This window comes from Caloenas nicobarica, chromosome 3, assembly GCF_036013445.1.
Source record: "Caloenas nicobarica isolate bCalNic1 chromosome 3, bCalNic1.hap1, whole genome shotgun sequence".
Lineage (NCBI taxonomy): Eukaryota > Metazoa > Chordata > Aves > Columbiformes > Columbidae > Caloenas > Caloenas nicobarica.
This window is the reverse complement of record NC_088247.1, coordinates 95706241-95720822: the sequence shown is the minus strand read 5'-3', so window position 1 is coordinate 95720822 and position 14582 is coordinate 95706241. Positions and strand designations below refer to the sequence as shown.

The 14582-nt window shown below is 40.1% G+C and overlaps 1 protein-coding gene across 1 annotated transcript in view; it reads left to right on the top strand.

Moving 5' to 3' along the window:
• The first annotated feature begins 535 nt into the window (after positions 1-535).
• The window catches only part of MTA3 (metastasis associated 1 family member 3), a 130834-nt gene continuing 116787 nt past the window's right edge, over positions 536-14582 (top strand). Inside the window, exons 1-3 of the mRNA XM_065630934.1 lie at positions 536-626; positions 2845-2912; positions 4831-4924. Coding sequence (XP_065487006.1) covers positions 599-626; positions 2845-2912; positions 4831-4924 — 190 coding nt within the window. The 5' untranslated portion in view covers positions 536-598. The remainder of the gene's footprint in view (positions 627-2844; positions 2913-4830; positions 4925-14582) is intronic.

Genomic DNA, 14582 nt, shown 5'->3' with positions numbered 1-14582 from the left:
CCTCGGCTGCAGCGGACAAAGCGGCGCCTGGGGGGAGGCAACCATTAGAAAGAAAAAAAACAAAAAATCCAGCGGGGCCCGGAGAGGAGATGGGAAGAAGGGGGTGACTGCCGCTCCCGGCAGCGCGGCGCCCCCGAGTTTTGGGACAAAGCAGCGGGAGCCCGCAAAACGTGTCGGCGTTGGCGGCCGGCCCTGGCTCTGAGGTAAGGCACGGCGCTCTTGCCCCCGCCGGGAGCGGGGCCGGGGGGGGCCGCGCACCCCAACCCCCGCCGGGACCGCCCGCCCGCGGCCCCGGCCGCAGTCCGTGCTGGAGCCGCCCCACCTGCGGCCGGGCCTCCGACCCGCCCCGGGGCCGGTGCGCGGGGGGGAGGGGGCAAGCGGCGGGGGGCGGTTGTTTAACCCTTTCCCCGCCGGGCGGCTCCGGAAGCGGCCGAGGCGGCGGCGGCCCCGTGAGGCGCGGTGCCGTGTCCTGTGCCCGGGCGGGGAGGGGTGGCGCAGGGTGGGGGCGAGCGCGGGGCGGGGGGGCCGCGGGAGCCGCTCCCTCCTTGCCCGGCCCGGCGGAGACGGCGGGAGGAGGAGGAGGGTGCAGAGCGCAGACATGGCGGCCAACATGTACCGAGTGGGAGGTATGTGGGGACGGGGCAGCGCTCGCCTGGTGTCGGGGGACCCTGCGCCCGGCAGCGGGGACGGGGCCCGGCCGGGGCCGCCGCCGAGCAGCGGGCTGCGCGCGCCGTGCCGGGACCTGTGCGCACCGCGCCGGGGTGAAGAGAGGCGCACCGGCCCCCGCGCCTGCCGCGGCCCGCGCCATGGCCCCGAGCGGGGCGGCCAGGCCCGGGCAGGCGGCAGAAGGCGGCAGCCGGCCCCGGTAAAGGGGCCGCCGGGCCCTCCGCGGAGCGGAGAGGGAGGACGAGGACGCAGGTTCCTTCCCCGCCAGCCCTGTGTGCCGGGTGGGAGGCCGGCCCCCACCGCCGAGGAGGAGAAGGGCAGCGCCGCCCTCCGCGGGGACGGGGGGAGCGGCGCCGCCGGCTTCCTGCCCCCTCACGGCGGCGCGGGCTGGGCATGGCCTCTCTTCGCGCGTCGGCGAAGGGGCCGCCCGGCGGACCCCCGGCCCCGCCAGCCGCCCAGCCGGCGCAGCGGGCTGCTCCGCTTGCGAGGCGAACGAGGGGCGATCTACCGGGGCCGTGCGTCCCCGGCCCGGGGGCCTGCCTCGGCCCGGCCCCGCCGGCGCCGCGGCCTGGTGGGCCCGGGCGGCGTGGTGCGGGCAGCCGGCGCCCGCCCCGAGGGGCGCCCGGCGGCGCTTCCCTCCGAGCCGCTCCCCGACCCCCGCGCCTTTCCTTGGTCGGCGGAGTGTCTCCGCGTCTTCCTTCATCTCCCGGGGATAAATTATAAATCCGGCTGTGTAACCGGGGGATTTCTGCCAGCTTTCCTGCTGACCGACGTGACCCCAGAGGAGTGCGCGGATACGTGACTGCTTGGCACAGGGAGGCACTCGGGCGGTAAAAAGCACGGCGAGGGTTCCTCTCCAAACCCCTCAGCCTGTCGAAATAGACACCGATAAGTTCGCACTGCCCTCCCTCACGGCATGGGCACGGCTGTGCACCTAGTGCTGTGGCTCAGGTGCACCGCTCAAAGTTGGGTTTTCCGTACTTGGTGCTCAAAAATAGCTTGTGTCCTCCTTCTCTTTCCTCGGCAGCCTGAGGTGAGAGGTAAGATGCGAGGGAATGAGGGGTGATAGTATTAGTTACAATCTGTTTCTGGTTTGGGATATATCCACACATCGTCCATCTGCATACTCCTTCATTAGGTGGTGTAGGTTGTGATCCCGTCAGCCTGTACTCGTGAAACTAAACCTTCTCTGAGCAGCACTGTTGAAATCTGGGTAGGGTTTGCTTCTTCGGTCATCACTTCTCTTTTTTTGTTGTTGTAATTTTAATAAGTAATTTTGAACAATGTTTAAAGATCATATTCTTTCTGTAGAGCCCAGCGAGCTCCCTGTTTCTCTTATTTCACTCTAGCCTAGTGTCAAAGCACTGCAGAAGAGTTTTGTACCTCATTATGGTCCCCCCACCCAATTTTTTTAAATAAAGTTCGTGTGGCACAGAGTCATATACCAAACACAAAGTGTGGTTTTCATTCGGTGGACACTTCTTCATTTGACAAAAACAAGTTTTGAGAAAACTTGAGGAAATGTGCCGCATGTCAATTTTTTGTATGTTACATGGGAGTAGCTTTCAGGATGTGAGTAAACTTCCATATGCTCTATGAAAATATTTTTATATTCGTCATGCTACAAGAGATTTTGTCCTGGAAGAACCTCACTAACCTCATGATTGTTACTGCTTAATATAGTCTGCATGTTGCTGGACAGAGAGAGACAACAACAAAAGCAAGTGTCATAAAATGTACATTACTCATTTGGACAACCATACTATCCCAGCACCTGGTAATAAATGTGAGGTAGCATATTTTGCAGAAATACTTATCTCCATAAGAATTGAGCGCTTTAGTGAGTTTCGATATTAAATCTTCCCTCATCAATTGTGAGAAACTACAGCTTTTATATCAAGATTTATGAAGTGTGTGGATTGCTGAATTACAATGTAAGCTCCAACACAAGGTGTTCATTTCAGCATGATTGTTAAAGCTTGTGTAGTGCGGTTATAACCAGAATTTAGGAACAAATTATGTTAAATCTCAGTATTGAAAGAATTCACTGTTTGAACATTTACTAAACAATATCGGCTTTTTATCAACTTCTAGGTTTAGAAGAAAATTTTTGCACTAATAATGATATGCTTTTATGTAGTATTTGATATTTCAATATCTTTCCTTTTTTCATTGCAGATTATGTTTATTTTGAAAATTCTTCCAGCAATCCATATCTCATTAGGAGAATTGAAGAACTTAACAAGGTACACAAGTATCTAAGATTCTTGATTAACCTTTGACAACAGTCAGTGCACTTTTCAAAAACTGAGAATGATTTTAATCCCATGAGACTTCTATTTGGGTAGAATTTTCTGGTGTTTTTATTTTGGATTTTGTTTTGTTTTGTTTTCGAGATTAGCTCTGTATTTTTTGTATGTTTCAGTTACTGAAATCTTGCTATGTGATTGATATCCTGTAATTTTGCCTTGTTATCTAAGGAAACAGCCAGTTGACGATTCCTGGTAAACAGGAGTACTCTGCTGTAAAAAAAAAAAATCCAATCCAGTCCTATGAATCCTTGAGGAAATGAATGAATTTAGTGCTGTATATGGTGATGGCACAGTTGAATCCATGTGGAATGATGTGATCATGCAATGTGTCTGCTTCTGGATGTACGTGTAAAGAGCTAGTAGGTGTCACTGAGACTTTGTAGTGATCAAATAACAGCATACGGGGCTTCTGTGGCTGGTTATTGCTTTGCTTATTGGCAGCTGTGAATGAAGGATGGGCTTTTGCATAGAAACAGAGACAGCATTCTCTGTCTTTATTCTTGAGTGTGTTTTTGTAAAGAATGGAGACTTTTTAGTGTGTCATTTTGGGGAAAGCACAATTGTTTTCTTTTGTTCTTGTACTACCAAGAGTGGTGTGGGATTGTGTTGTGTTTTTTTTTTTTTTCTTTAGTGTGACATATTTTTATTACTCCATCAAGTAGTATTAAAACTTACTGATACATTATGTCAAAAGTTAATGATCAAAATGCCTATCGTGATGTAAATAGTGATAAAGGTGTTGTATGGTGTGTGTGTTTGGTGTTTTTTTTTTTTTTCCTGTGGCTAGGAAGTAAATTAAAAAATTGGTGACCTGCAAACAGTTTTCTTCTTATTAACGGAACATAACACAACTCCATAGCAGACATCAACCACATTACCTGTTAGTGCTGTTCAACACAACATCCACCGAGCTTCTGCATGGCAAATCATTTTGGACTTTTATTGGAGAAGAATATTTTTTATTTACTGTAATTGAAGTGATTCCAATCATGTTCTGAATGTAACGTTTATTATTTTTAAACTGCATTGCTATAATTTAATCTTGCTTGTGGATGTTAGAGCAATGAAGTATTGACTTTTTTTTTTTTTTTTTCCCAAAGAGAGTTTCAGGGATATAGTCCAGATATTGTAATTGTGAATTATGTGCTTTCATGTGTTAAAGGCGTTCAGCAAAAATGGAGATGTTATGCAAACGTAATGAAATGCTTTGGTTATCATTTTACTGCAGATAAGATGCTTTCTTTTTTGGTAAGAAACTTAATTAAAACATGATACTTGTCAGTGCCATGTCTTGAATTTTAAATAGGTAACTCGAAGTAATTAACTAATTTTGTACTTTATGTAACAAGAGGGGACAGTTCTTCAAATATTAGTGGATTCTTTATGTTATCAAGCTGAAGAGTGTCATCCCTGTAATGAGTCATGAAAACAACTCTGAACTAAAGAGCTCTTTTATGAGCTGCAGAGAGATTTCAAATCATGTTATATTAAATATAATTCTGAAAAAAAATGCCATACATTTCTTTGCAACCCAGCTTTAGACAGAAATCTTCACAAGTTTCTAATATTTGTTAAGGATTCTTATGTTAACATGATACTGGTATTACATTTCTAACCAGCTGAATAATATATAAATTCTTAGGACTATATAATAAATTATTTTATTGGATCAGAAATTGATATTGGCCTGTGTCAGGAAGTTTTGACTTATTTGAGTAATTCTCTTGATTTCAGCCTGACTGATCATGTGAGAACTACTAATGTAAGGGAAAATTGGAAACAGAAGGCATTTAATTTGTATTGCTCAGCTGAGAAAGGATACATTCTGACTTGATTCATCTTTCTTTTGTAGACTGCCAATGGAAACGTGGAAGCAAAAGTGGTGTGTTTTTACAGGCGAAGAGACATTTCCAACAGCCTTATAATGCTTGCAGATAAGCATGCTAGTAAGTAGATTGTATAGGGTGTTTTTTCTTGCTATCACAGCCTGTTCAGTTTCTGCAGCTGCTTAAAATCGCATTTCTTTGGCATGAGGGATATTTATTTATACTAGGTATTAATTAATATCCAGTTAGATGCTTAACATTATCTGATACTGGCCATGCTCCTAGTAGTTGCTTCCAGGACTTAAGTTAAGCTGTGTTAAAGTGATTGAAATCTCCATTCGGAGGAAAAAAAAAAAAAAACGAAGGACTTTTTAAAGCTATGTTTCTTTTTTATATCAAAAGTAAACCTTCAGTGTAAGTCAATTTAAGCTTAACAGCTTTTGTGAAGATTTGATTTGACTTCTTTTGAGTTAGGCACAAACACGTATTGCTTATTGTAAAGAGTGAAATGTGTAATTGGAGACTGCAAATCATGGGAGATTGTAAAATAGCTGTTATGTCAATTTATGATAATTGTAGATATTAATCAGTAAAATATTGTAAGTATCATCTCATTAGTTTTTCAGAAGAGCAACAAGTGGTAATAGGGAAAAAGTCCCATTTTCGTCACGAACGTAACTTTTTCTGGTAGCTGCCATTCCGTCTACAACTGAAATACCTTTTTGTTTCATAACTTGATAATTAAAAGGGTAATTCTGAAGATAAAATCAGAACCTAAAAAACTGAGGTGTTTGAGAAAATAGTTATTTGCAGAACACTTCACTCATGTTGGTAAATAACTGAAGTGTTAAAAAGTCAACGTCTGGTAAATTTCTTGCCCTATACTATTAAATAACATTTTGATTATAAATGATACTTGAGTTTTCAAAATTAATGTGAATAACTGATGTATGGATTATAAGCCTCAGTTCTGTAATTTATCAGGATGAATTTCTTTAAAGACATTACCCAATGCCATATTTTGTGTGCAGGTATATGATGGAGTAATGTAAAATTCTGGTAATTTAACTCATGCAAGTACTGTTAGTGAAGAGAAATAACTACCTTTTGGCTTTTTATTCTTTCATTGGTCCTAGAGAAGTGGAGATGCTTTGAGTATGTAGTGTGAAGTACTAGCTTGGATTTTAAAGAAAAAAGATAAATCTTGCTTATGTTCTAAGGGGATGATTTATTTAAATGTTTTTCTAACATAAGGTACACTTTATGATTATTGGTGATCTAATTTATGGTAGTCTGCCCCCACAATTATTATAGTCTTTTGAGTTCTTCCCTATGAAATGTATAGAAACAAACTTCTTGTGAGCTTCACTAAGCTTTCCAGAACTTTTTTTTGGTTTGTTTTTCTTTTCTAATGGAGGGGGCAGAGAATGATGAAAAGGATAACAGCCTGCTGGAAATAGAGTTGTTTGAGGTTTTTTTGTGTTGGTTTGGGTTTTTTTTGTTCTTTTGTTTTTTTTTTTTAATTTGATTTTTAAAACAAGAATACTTGTAATTTTTTTGGGGGGGTTGGCTTATTTTTCAGAAAAGGGTGAGTTAGTTTTGTGGGCATCATTTGACATGGAAAAGTGAATAAGATTTTTCTGTTTCTTTTGTGAGTTTTCGATTGCCATTTGGTCAGCACTTTGGTATAAAGGACTTGTTGACGGTCTGTTGCTCTTCCACTATAGCATGCTAGGGGTTTGTTGGTGTCAGTAGAAGTACTGTGGAATCTTCCACCACATTTTTTCTATTTGGATTCTCCTGCTGTTTTCTAGCAAGCAAATAGAAGTGTAATTTCTAGCTGATTCAGCAAGCATCTTTAGGATGCCTCTGTCTCACAGGTCATAAGTCTTCTAACTCGTTCTTCTTATGAATTAGGTTTCTCTGTGGATGTTTTCTTTGTACATAATATTTTCTTTCTGACCAATCTGTAGAATCTGTACAGCTGAGTTATTTTACGAGACATATTATAGTTATAGGGGACAGCACGTAGTGAAGGATTGCTTGCCTGGATCTTCATATGGCTCATACAGCAGATGTAGTTAAATGTCAAATCAATTTAAATGTTTTGATTCTGGAATACCACAGTGTTCTGTTTAAAAATATGATGTATGTAAACAAAATATTTGTATATTTATGAATTGAATGTTTGGGGAATGTTTTATATAGCTAAAGATGTTGATGCTTCAACACTTCTACCTAGTTTATAATAAAATAAATGCTAAAAGAAGTGAGTTTCTTATGGAATGGAAATTCTAGTTCAGTCACTGTTTACTCCAGCATACATGTCTAGAGAAGTCTTTTAAGTATAAGATCTGCTTGAACTTTTCTAACAATGTTTTGTATTGCTAGCAATTATTTTTTTAATTTCTGATAGAGAAAACTGTCCTGGGTAATGCACTTTTGAAGATTTTGGCTGCTGGGGATTAGGATGTTTTGGGTAACACTTCAGTTTCTGAAGGTTGCATTTTGTGACATAGTTATGGTCCCATTAATAAGAGAAGAAAATAGCTTTGTAAGAAAATACTTTGCAACTTTAAGAACAAATTTTCAATAACTTGAAAAAGTTTCAAAACAGTTTTAAAGAATAATGGAATTAAGTACATCTGTGACATTATCACTGGCAAAGAGTCAATATACTTTTTTTGAGGGGGAGTGTTGTTTTGTTTGTGTGTTGTGTTGTTTTTTTGAGATGCCTTCAGAAAAGTTTCAAGATATAAAATGGGGAGAAAAAAAATCAAGTTTTCCTTAGGCCGTTTTAAAATACTCAGGTACAGAGTAGTTCCTTTGATTTCAAAGCATCTGACAGTAATCTGTGAAGAAGCAACATTTCCTCCATTTTTTTCCCTGGTGTTTCTGGTGGAAGTTAATTAACAAGCATTTTTATTTATCTACAAGCACCATGTGTGGTGTGAGTCTAGATCTGGGAGTAGTTCTATTAGTTAACTGAAGCCACTGAAATCCAGGGGTTTTGAATGTTTTATGGGCCCTTGACGACATTATTTTTTTTCTCCCCTTAATCTCTGTGAGTATAAACCAGAGTGTGTAAGGCCAACTTGAAAGTCAAAGCAAAATACTGGCCAAGATAGCTGCTTGATAGTGTGCAGCCTCCAGTACTGAGTAGGGGATTTTTCTTGGACTGTAACACCCACCAACTCTTAGGTTGTAGCTATTACCATAGGTCACTGCAAGAGGATCTTTCTTTTCTTTGTGCTGCAAAATAAGGCTTATTTTAAGGGGGAAAGGAGGAAAAGGGTGGAATAAAAGACAACAGGCAGTATGAAAGCTATTGCAACAGATGACTGAAGTACACAAGGAAATGAACTTGGAGAAATGGGACAAAACCACACAGCTTGTTAAAATGGGTGAAGCAAACATAAAGGGGTGGCGCAGAGATGTTCTCTAACCAAATGGTGTGACTGAAAGAGAAACTGCCATCTGTAGCTGTATCTATAGAATTTAGAGGATCCTTTACCTAAAGTGGAGTTGATGTTAATATTTTAAGACAAGGTTTTAATAGCAGGAGAGGGGGGACTGTACTAGTTCTGCACCAGCACTGGGTTTGGGTTACAGTGAAGGGCTCAACTTCTGTATTTCCTTCTTTCGTAGTAGTTTTATGCACTATTACTTTCTTGAAGCTGAGTAAGGCAGCCTGAGTGCGTGATACCATTTTTTACAGTTTTAAAATCTTTATCTGGTTGTGTGCTCTCATGTAATAATATGTCTGAAAGTCATTCTCTTATTGCAACTCCTCAAACAGCTTTTGCCTAGTCAACCAGCAGGGGAGGAGATAAAAAAAAATCCTGTTGTCAGAGGCCTCTATCTTCTAATTTATTAAGAGAACTTGCTTTTGACTTAGGCATGCTGAGCACCTGACCAAATGCTCAGAATTTTTCTGGGCCTATAATAAAGCACATGTACTACGTATTGTTTTCTCATTAACAAAATTGATGCCCTTGTGAATGAGACAGGAGTCAACGTAAAAAAAAAACAAACAAAAAAACCCAAAAAAACCCAAACCAACAAAACTAAGGCATGTTGTTTCAGTGACTGAGAGATCAAAGGTAAAACTGAGTTCTTCTACATTATAGAAGCTGTAGTCAAAATCTTCTTTTTTCAATCTCAGTTGCTCTTTGTAGGGATCATGGGCTTCTCATAGTCACACTTTTTTAGGACTTCTCTTAGCCTTCAGCTCTTGAACACTCATGTTTCATGTCACAGTGCTTTGCAAAATCGTGTCTCTGCTACAGATTTTTTGTACTCAGTAGATTTATACGAACAAAGGAAGAGTCTCACTAGTGATCTAGCGATTCCTGTTGAACAGTTGGGAGTCCATGCTCTGTTCTGACCTTGGTATGGCACTGATGGATTGTGATCAGAAACCAAGAATTCTCTCTGTTGCTTTATCTGTAAAGTGATGCTCTTATTAAAAGTTCTTGTCAAAGTTGGTAAAGGCTATTTAATATATCAATACATATTTATTTACAGGTCCTACTAAATATCTCAAAGCACCTTACAAATAAAAACGAAGAGTTTATTTTGTATATTAATATCAAGAGTGTTTGAACAGTCCTGGAAATGGTTTGATCTTACACAGCAGTTTTGCTGCTCTTGAGCTCTTTTATGTAGAGATGCTTTGTATTTGTGGGGAAAAAAACAAACAAAACAAAAAAACACCAAACAAAAACCAACCAAAAAAACTCCAAACCACCACCAACAACAAAAAAACCCCACCACAAACCAAGAGAATTATTTTGCATATTGTCAGCCTACATTAACATTATAATACTCGCCAGATGCATCCAAGAGAATGAAGCTGTGCATCTTCCATCTGATTTTTGGGAAGTGTTTTGTTCCAGTAGAGCAGCAGGTAGTGTAGAAGATAGCAAGAAAATGATATTAACTGGAGAAATACTGTTTAATATATTTAATAGTAATGCAGATTACTCATTCCCAGAGGTAGACAAAAATGAAATGTGACTTCTTATCATATATCATCAGATTTTTTTAATATTTGGTTGCCATTGCATAGTGGCATTCTTAATACTCAATTCCAGGAAAACCACACGAGAGTTTTTCCTTTCATCTTCAACAATTGAAGAAATACAACTTAGTTCTATTTTTCAGTATTTTTCTCAAGTGTACATAGAACTAAAACAAGAACAAGGCAATTCAGATATTCAGTGTATAAGAAAAAAATTATGTCTGTGTAGAGATTAAATAGAGAACTCTAGAGTAAACCACCTAAATGTTTTGTGTTCAGTTTTCTTTTCTCTTATTCACATATTTAACTGAGGATAATTCAAAACGTTTAGAATTACTGGGTTATTTTTGTCCAATCAGATGGTAACACAACCAAAAACTTGGTGTTGTGTTTGTTGTGGTTCTTTCTCATCATAGTAGTTCTTGTACATCAAACTAAAAGGCTGTTATTCAGAAAGGATATAATGTTTATTTAATCAGTCTTTTCTGAAAACTCACTTTAAGATGAGAGACTTTTTCTGTTACTTTTTATGCCAAGACATTATATGATTTAAGTATCTTTGGACTGGAGATTTTATTTGAAACCTTAAATCGGCTTTTTTTTTAGTTGCATTAGTTCCCTTGAGTGCCTCTTGACTCCACAGCCTGTGTTTAGTTAGTAGCACCTTTGGTCAAATGAGAGGTGTTAATTCCTCCCTTGTATATGATCTGTTTTCTCCACCTTCTTAATTTTAAAGGTTGAAATATATATTTTTTTTTTAACATGGTGAATGCTTATATTGTTATATCCTACATGTAACTTCCAGGGAATGAATTAAGACAGTTTGTTCGCTTTACTGGTAGTGCTAGGAGAGATTGACATCCATTCCTACAGGAAAGGATGTTCAGAGGCACATAGAGTTCTTAGTTCCTCTTTCAAGGGAATTGAAGTTAAAAGAGCTGCCTGTTAGCAGGTGATCCTTTGAATGAGAACATCATTGTAGAATTGCATTCGTCTTGATACAAATAAAAGAGAAACAAAAGCTTTTGGGTCTGTCTTATGGTCATGTGTGCGCAAAAAAGAAAGAAGTCGTTGGAGCTCAAGAGTTCAATTTGTTTGCTCCCCTTGCAGTAGTGTGTAAGTGGCTCTTCTATGGAATTTAGTGGCTTTCTGAAGGTTTTCTGTTAGATTGCCATTCGTTTTTTAATTGTACTAGGTGAGGCAGCCTCTTTCCTGCTTGCTGTTAAGAAAACTGATCTGTTGATACCACCCTGTGACAAAGGATACCATTTTGCTGGATGTTAAACAGGAGGGAAAGGAGCTAAGGAGTGGGAAGGCAGAGCTGGGAATCAAAGACAGGAGAATCTCATGGAGCATTTATAACGAAGAAGGCGGCTGGGTTGCTAGGTATGCCAGAGGGGTGAGTGAGCAGACTGGTGTAACTGGTTCGGTGAGATGCTATGTTCTTAATCTCAAGGCTTCTGTAAATATAAACTAGTGTTTGTCTGCAGCTCAGCGTCACTGGCCCTGTCATCTGTGTCCGCTTGCCCTCCGCACCGTCCCACTGTGTGCCCAAGAATTAGGAGAAAAATTATTTTTGTCCTCTTATTTGCCCTCTTTTCTTTGAGGAAAAGACAAGTCTTTCAGAAGTCCGTGTCTGTGAGCAAGCCATCAGAATACTCCTGGGTTTGCTTTGAAGATGGGGTGGTGAACAGAGACAAAACCACATGTAGTAAGCCAGGAATGTTTAGGAGAATGAGTTTGCTTGAGACAGGAATTTTACACGTTAGACTTATTTACAGTCAACTAATAGAGACATATAAACTAAGCAGTAGTAGATTCAAATATGTTATGTTGCTTCTGGGGATCCTGAAGTCTCTGATGTGGGTGAGACGTACCTTAGGAAGACCATTTAAGGATGATACAGATAACAAATTCTTTAGGCAGTGGCAGAGTAGTTTTTATGCTAAGGTATTTTTATATTAGTGTAACTATCACTTTCATTGAAAATGAGCTGTAGGAGTAGGGGATTTTTGTGAGGAAGATGTGACCTTTTTGATCTCCTGAGACAAGGGAACATGAAGTTTTCCTTCATTTGCCCAAGAGAATACTTTCAGTTGTACTTTATTTGTAGAGGGGGAAAAAATTCATAACTTCCTGAAATAGAGCAAGCCTTGTCCAAAATTACATCCTTTTCACCAAGGAGAAACTTGTCTCAAGGCTGTCAATTATCCTTTCCAAGGGCACTTAGAGTAGTCTCATAAATTGTGTTTTGTTCATTTGATTTTTGTGCAAGAACTGCAAACTTGTGAATTTTTTTCCCCTTCAACAGTAGAAGCAATAAAGAAGCAGTAATGAGGAGCTTCTTGCTTCTGACAATATCAGAGTCGTCTTTTAGTGAATGACATTTTAGAATTAGTAGTTAACTGTAGTGTGTATTGTCTCATTAACAAGTTTACTGTCAGCTCTAACTATCTTGTGGAGTTATTAACTGCTGTGGCCGTTCAGACTCTTTCTTTGGTGCAGAATGTCGTGTTAGATTGTGAATGTTAATGATCTTCTCTTAATGGAGTGAATGAATTTCCAACTGAGTTCATAATTTTTCAGTGCTTAGCTCTGATAGAAAACTTGCATAAATGTATCTTTTTCACCCGTGTATATGTGATCTGTGTTTGGGTATGTAGGGTTCTGCACATATAAAAATATTGTCCACTCTACGCAGTTAGTTTGTATAGCTGCGTGAACTAGTACTTCATCTTTTGACCTCTTAAGAATGAATTTATAATTCTGGGCCTTCATACCTAGACCTCTTTTTTTAAAGTTCAAAAATCTTATTTTCTGAACACAGAATTTAAAAGGCTCGAACACATTGCTGCCCATCTCTGTGAATGTAAAAACAAACAACCAAAAATCTGGATTAACACTGTGAGTTTGCTGTAGAGTGCAATGCTGCAAAATATCTGTTTGTATTTGTGCTTAAAGCTGTTTAATAGATACCTTAAATTCAGATTTTGTTTTTATTACTCAAATTACTGAAATTATTTATTTAGCATGTTTCCTCGGTAGAGAAAGTGGGGTACATAAGAAGGTGGCACTTTTTTGAGCTCTACTCACAAAATAAATTCTTCACATTTGAGTTGTTGAAAGGAGACAGCATTTACGGAAACCTGCCCAGGCGTTGTGTGTTCTCTGTTTCCCTGTGTTCCTTAGGATTCATTTCCCCATGGTCAAGATTAAACGTGTGCATTGGTATTGCCATACTTCTTCTGGGCTTCTTTTGATTTGTGGAAAGCACATAAGTGTTGTCTCTTAGCTGTTAACTTTTTTTTGCCTCTTTAATGTTTGTTAATTGTGTGGGCCAATGAACCTACACTGTTTTCCTGATGAGCTGCAAAATACTAGAGACGTTTAAATTGATATTATTGATCATAATTTTTTGTCTCATGAAGACAAATAGGATGTTTCACACCTCCAAGATTTCTATAAGCTCAATCCTATTTTTTTTTTTCTTGGCTCGTAAATTTAAGTGACTCTTCCCACTTTCTCCCCAGTGTACCCACACTGCACCAAAGCACCTGAGGCATAAATTTTAGTGTACAAAAACATTGCTAGATTATCTCTATCTGTAAAGCTCCAATAAAAGATGCATTTTACATCTTCAAAGAATTCTCTGATAGTCTAATTGAATTAGTGGTTTGTATCATTTACAAATCTGAATGATGTAAATTCACTGTTAGTATAGAATGACTTTTTTTCCCATCGTGCAGCGGCAGTTAAATGTGTGAATTTGGGATCAGGCCTGATGGTTTAAAAGCTTACCGGCGATAATTCTTGAATGTCTGTATCATGCAGTGGAATGAAGTCTGCAATAGTTGTCCTCAGTAACCCTCATGCGTGCCTGCAACTTCACACATGATGACAGAGATGGATCTTACTCACTTTGGCTCGAAAGTGCTGTGATCATAATGCTTCCTACCCAAGCTGATTCATGCACTGCTGAGGATATATATGGCGTGAGGCATTATGGAAAAAGTAGAAGTAGCAGATAAGATTAATATGTATAGTACTTCTGTGGTTTGTCTGTAAACTCTTTCTCTGTTAAATATACCCTGCATAAATAACAGGATATGGGTTCTAAGTTACCATATATATTGAGTTTGACATGCCATGAACTACATGGAGTATCAGAGTGGGTGGCTGGAATGGCTCTGCTGTTTGGAGATGTGATTTGTCTGTTTGAACAATACTTTGTTTTTCCCCTCAGCTACTGTTTGAAACCCTATCTGAGCAAGGGAAGATTTGTAGTGTGAACCTGGTTTTTATTCTGACTTTGATGTGCCACATAAGTGCTTCTGCAAGGATCCTTGCAGAGAAGTGTTTCATGCTAACGCAGAATACATCACTCCTATGAGCAAAACAAGTCTGAGTAGTAAAAAATGCAATTTTTTTTTTTCAGTGAAAGCCTGTTCTACAATACCTAATTCCTAAAAGGCTTTGAGGAGCCTAAGTAGTTCGTTTTGACTGTTACCCACTGTCTGAATCCAGAACTTGTTTGCAGGTTTATCACAATACGTAAGATGACTTCCCTGTGCAGATTGCGTAGTTGCTGGGCTATGCATAGAGCACTATATATGCACACATCCAGAGGTTATGTAAGTACGTGTGTGTTTTCTGCTTGTACTACAGGTTAAGCATGTATCAAGAAACAGCAAAGCTAAATTAGTAATTTTCCCATTTTTGATATGCTGAGTGACAGACTTAGATTTTCATTTGTCT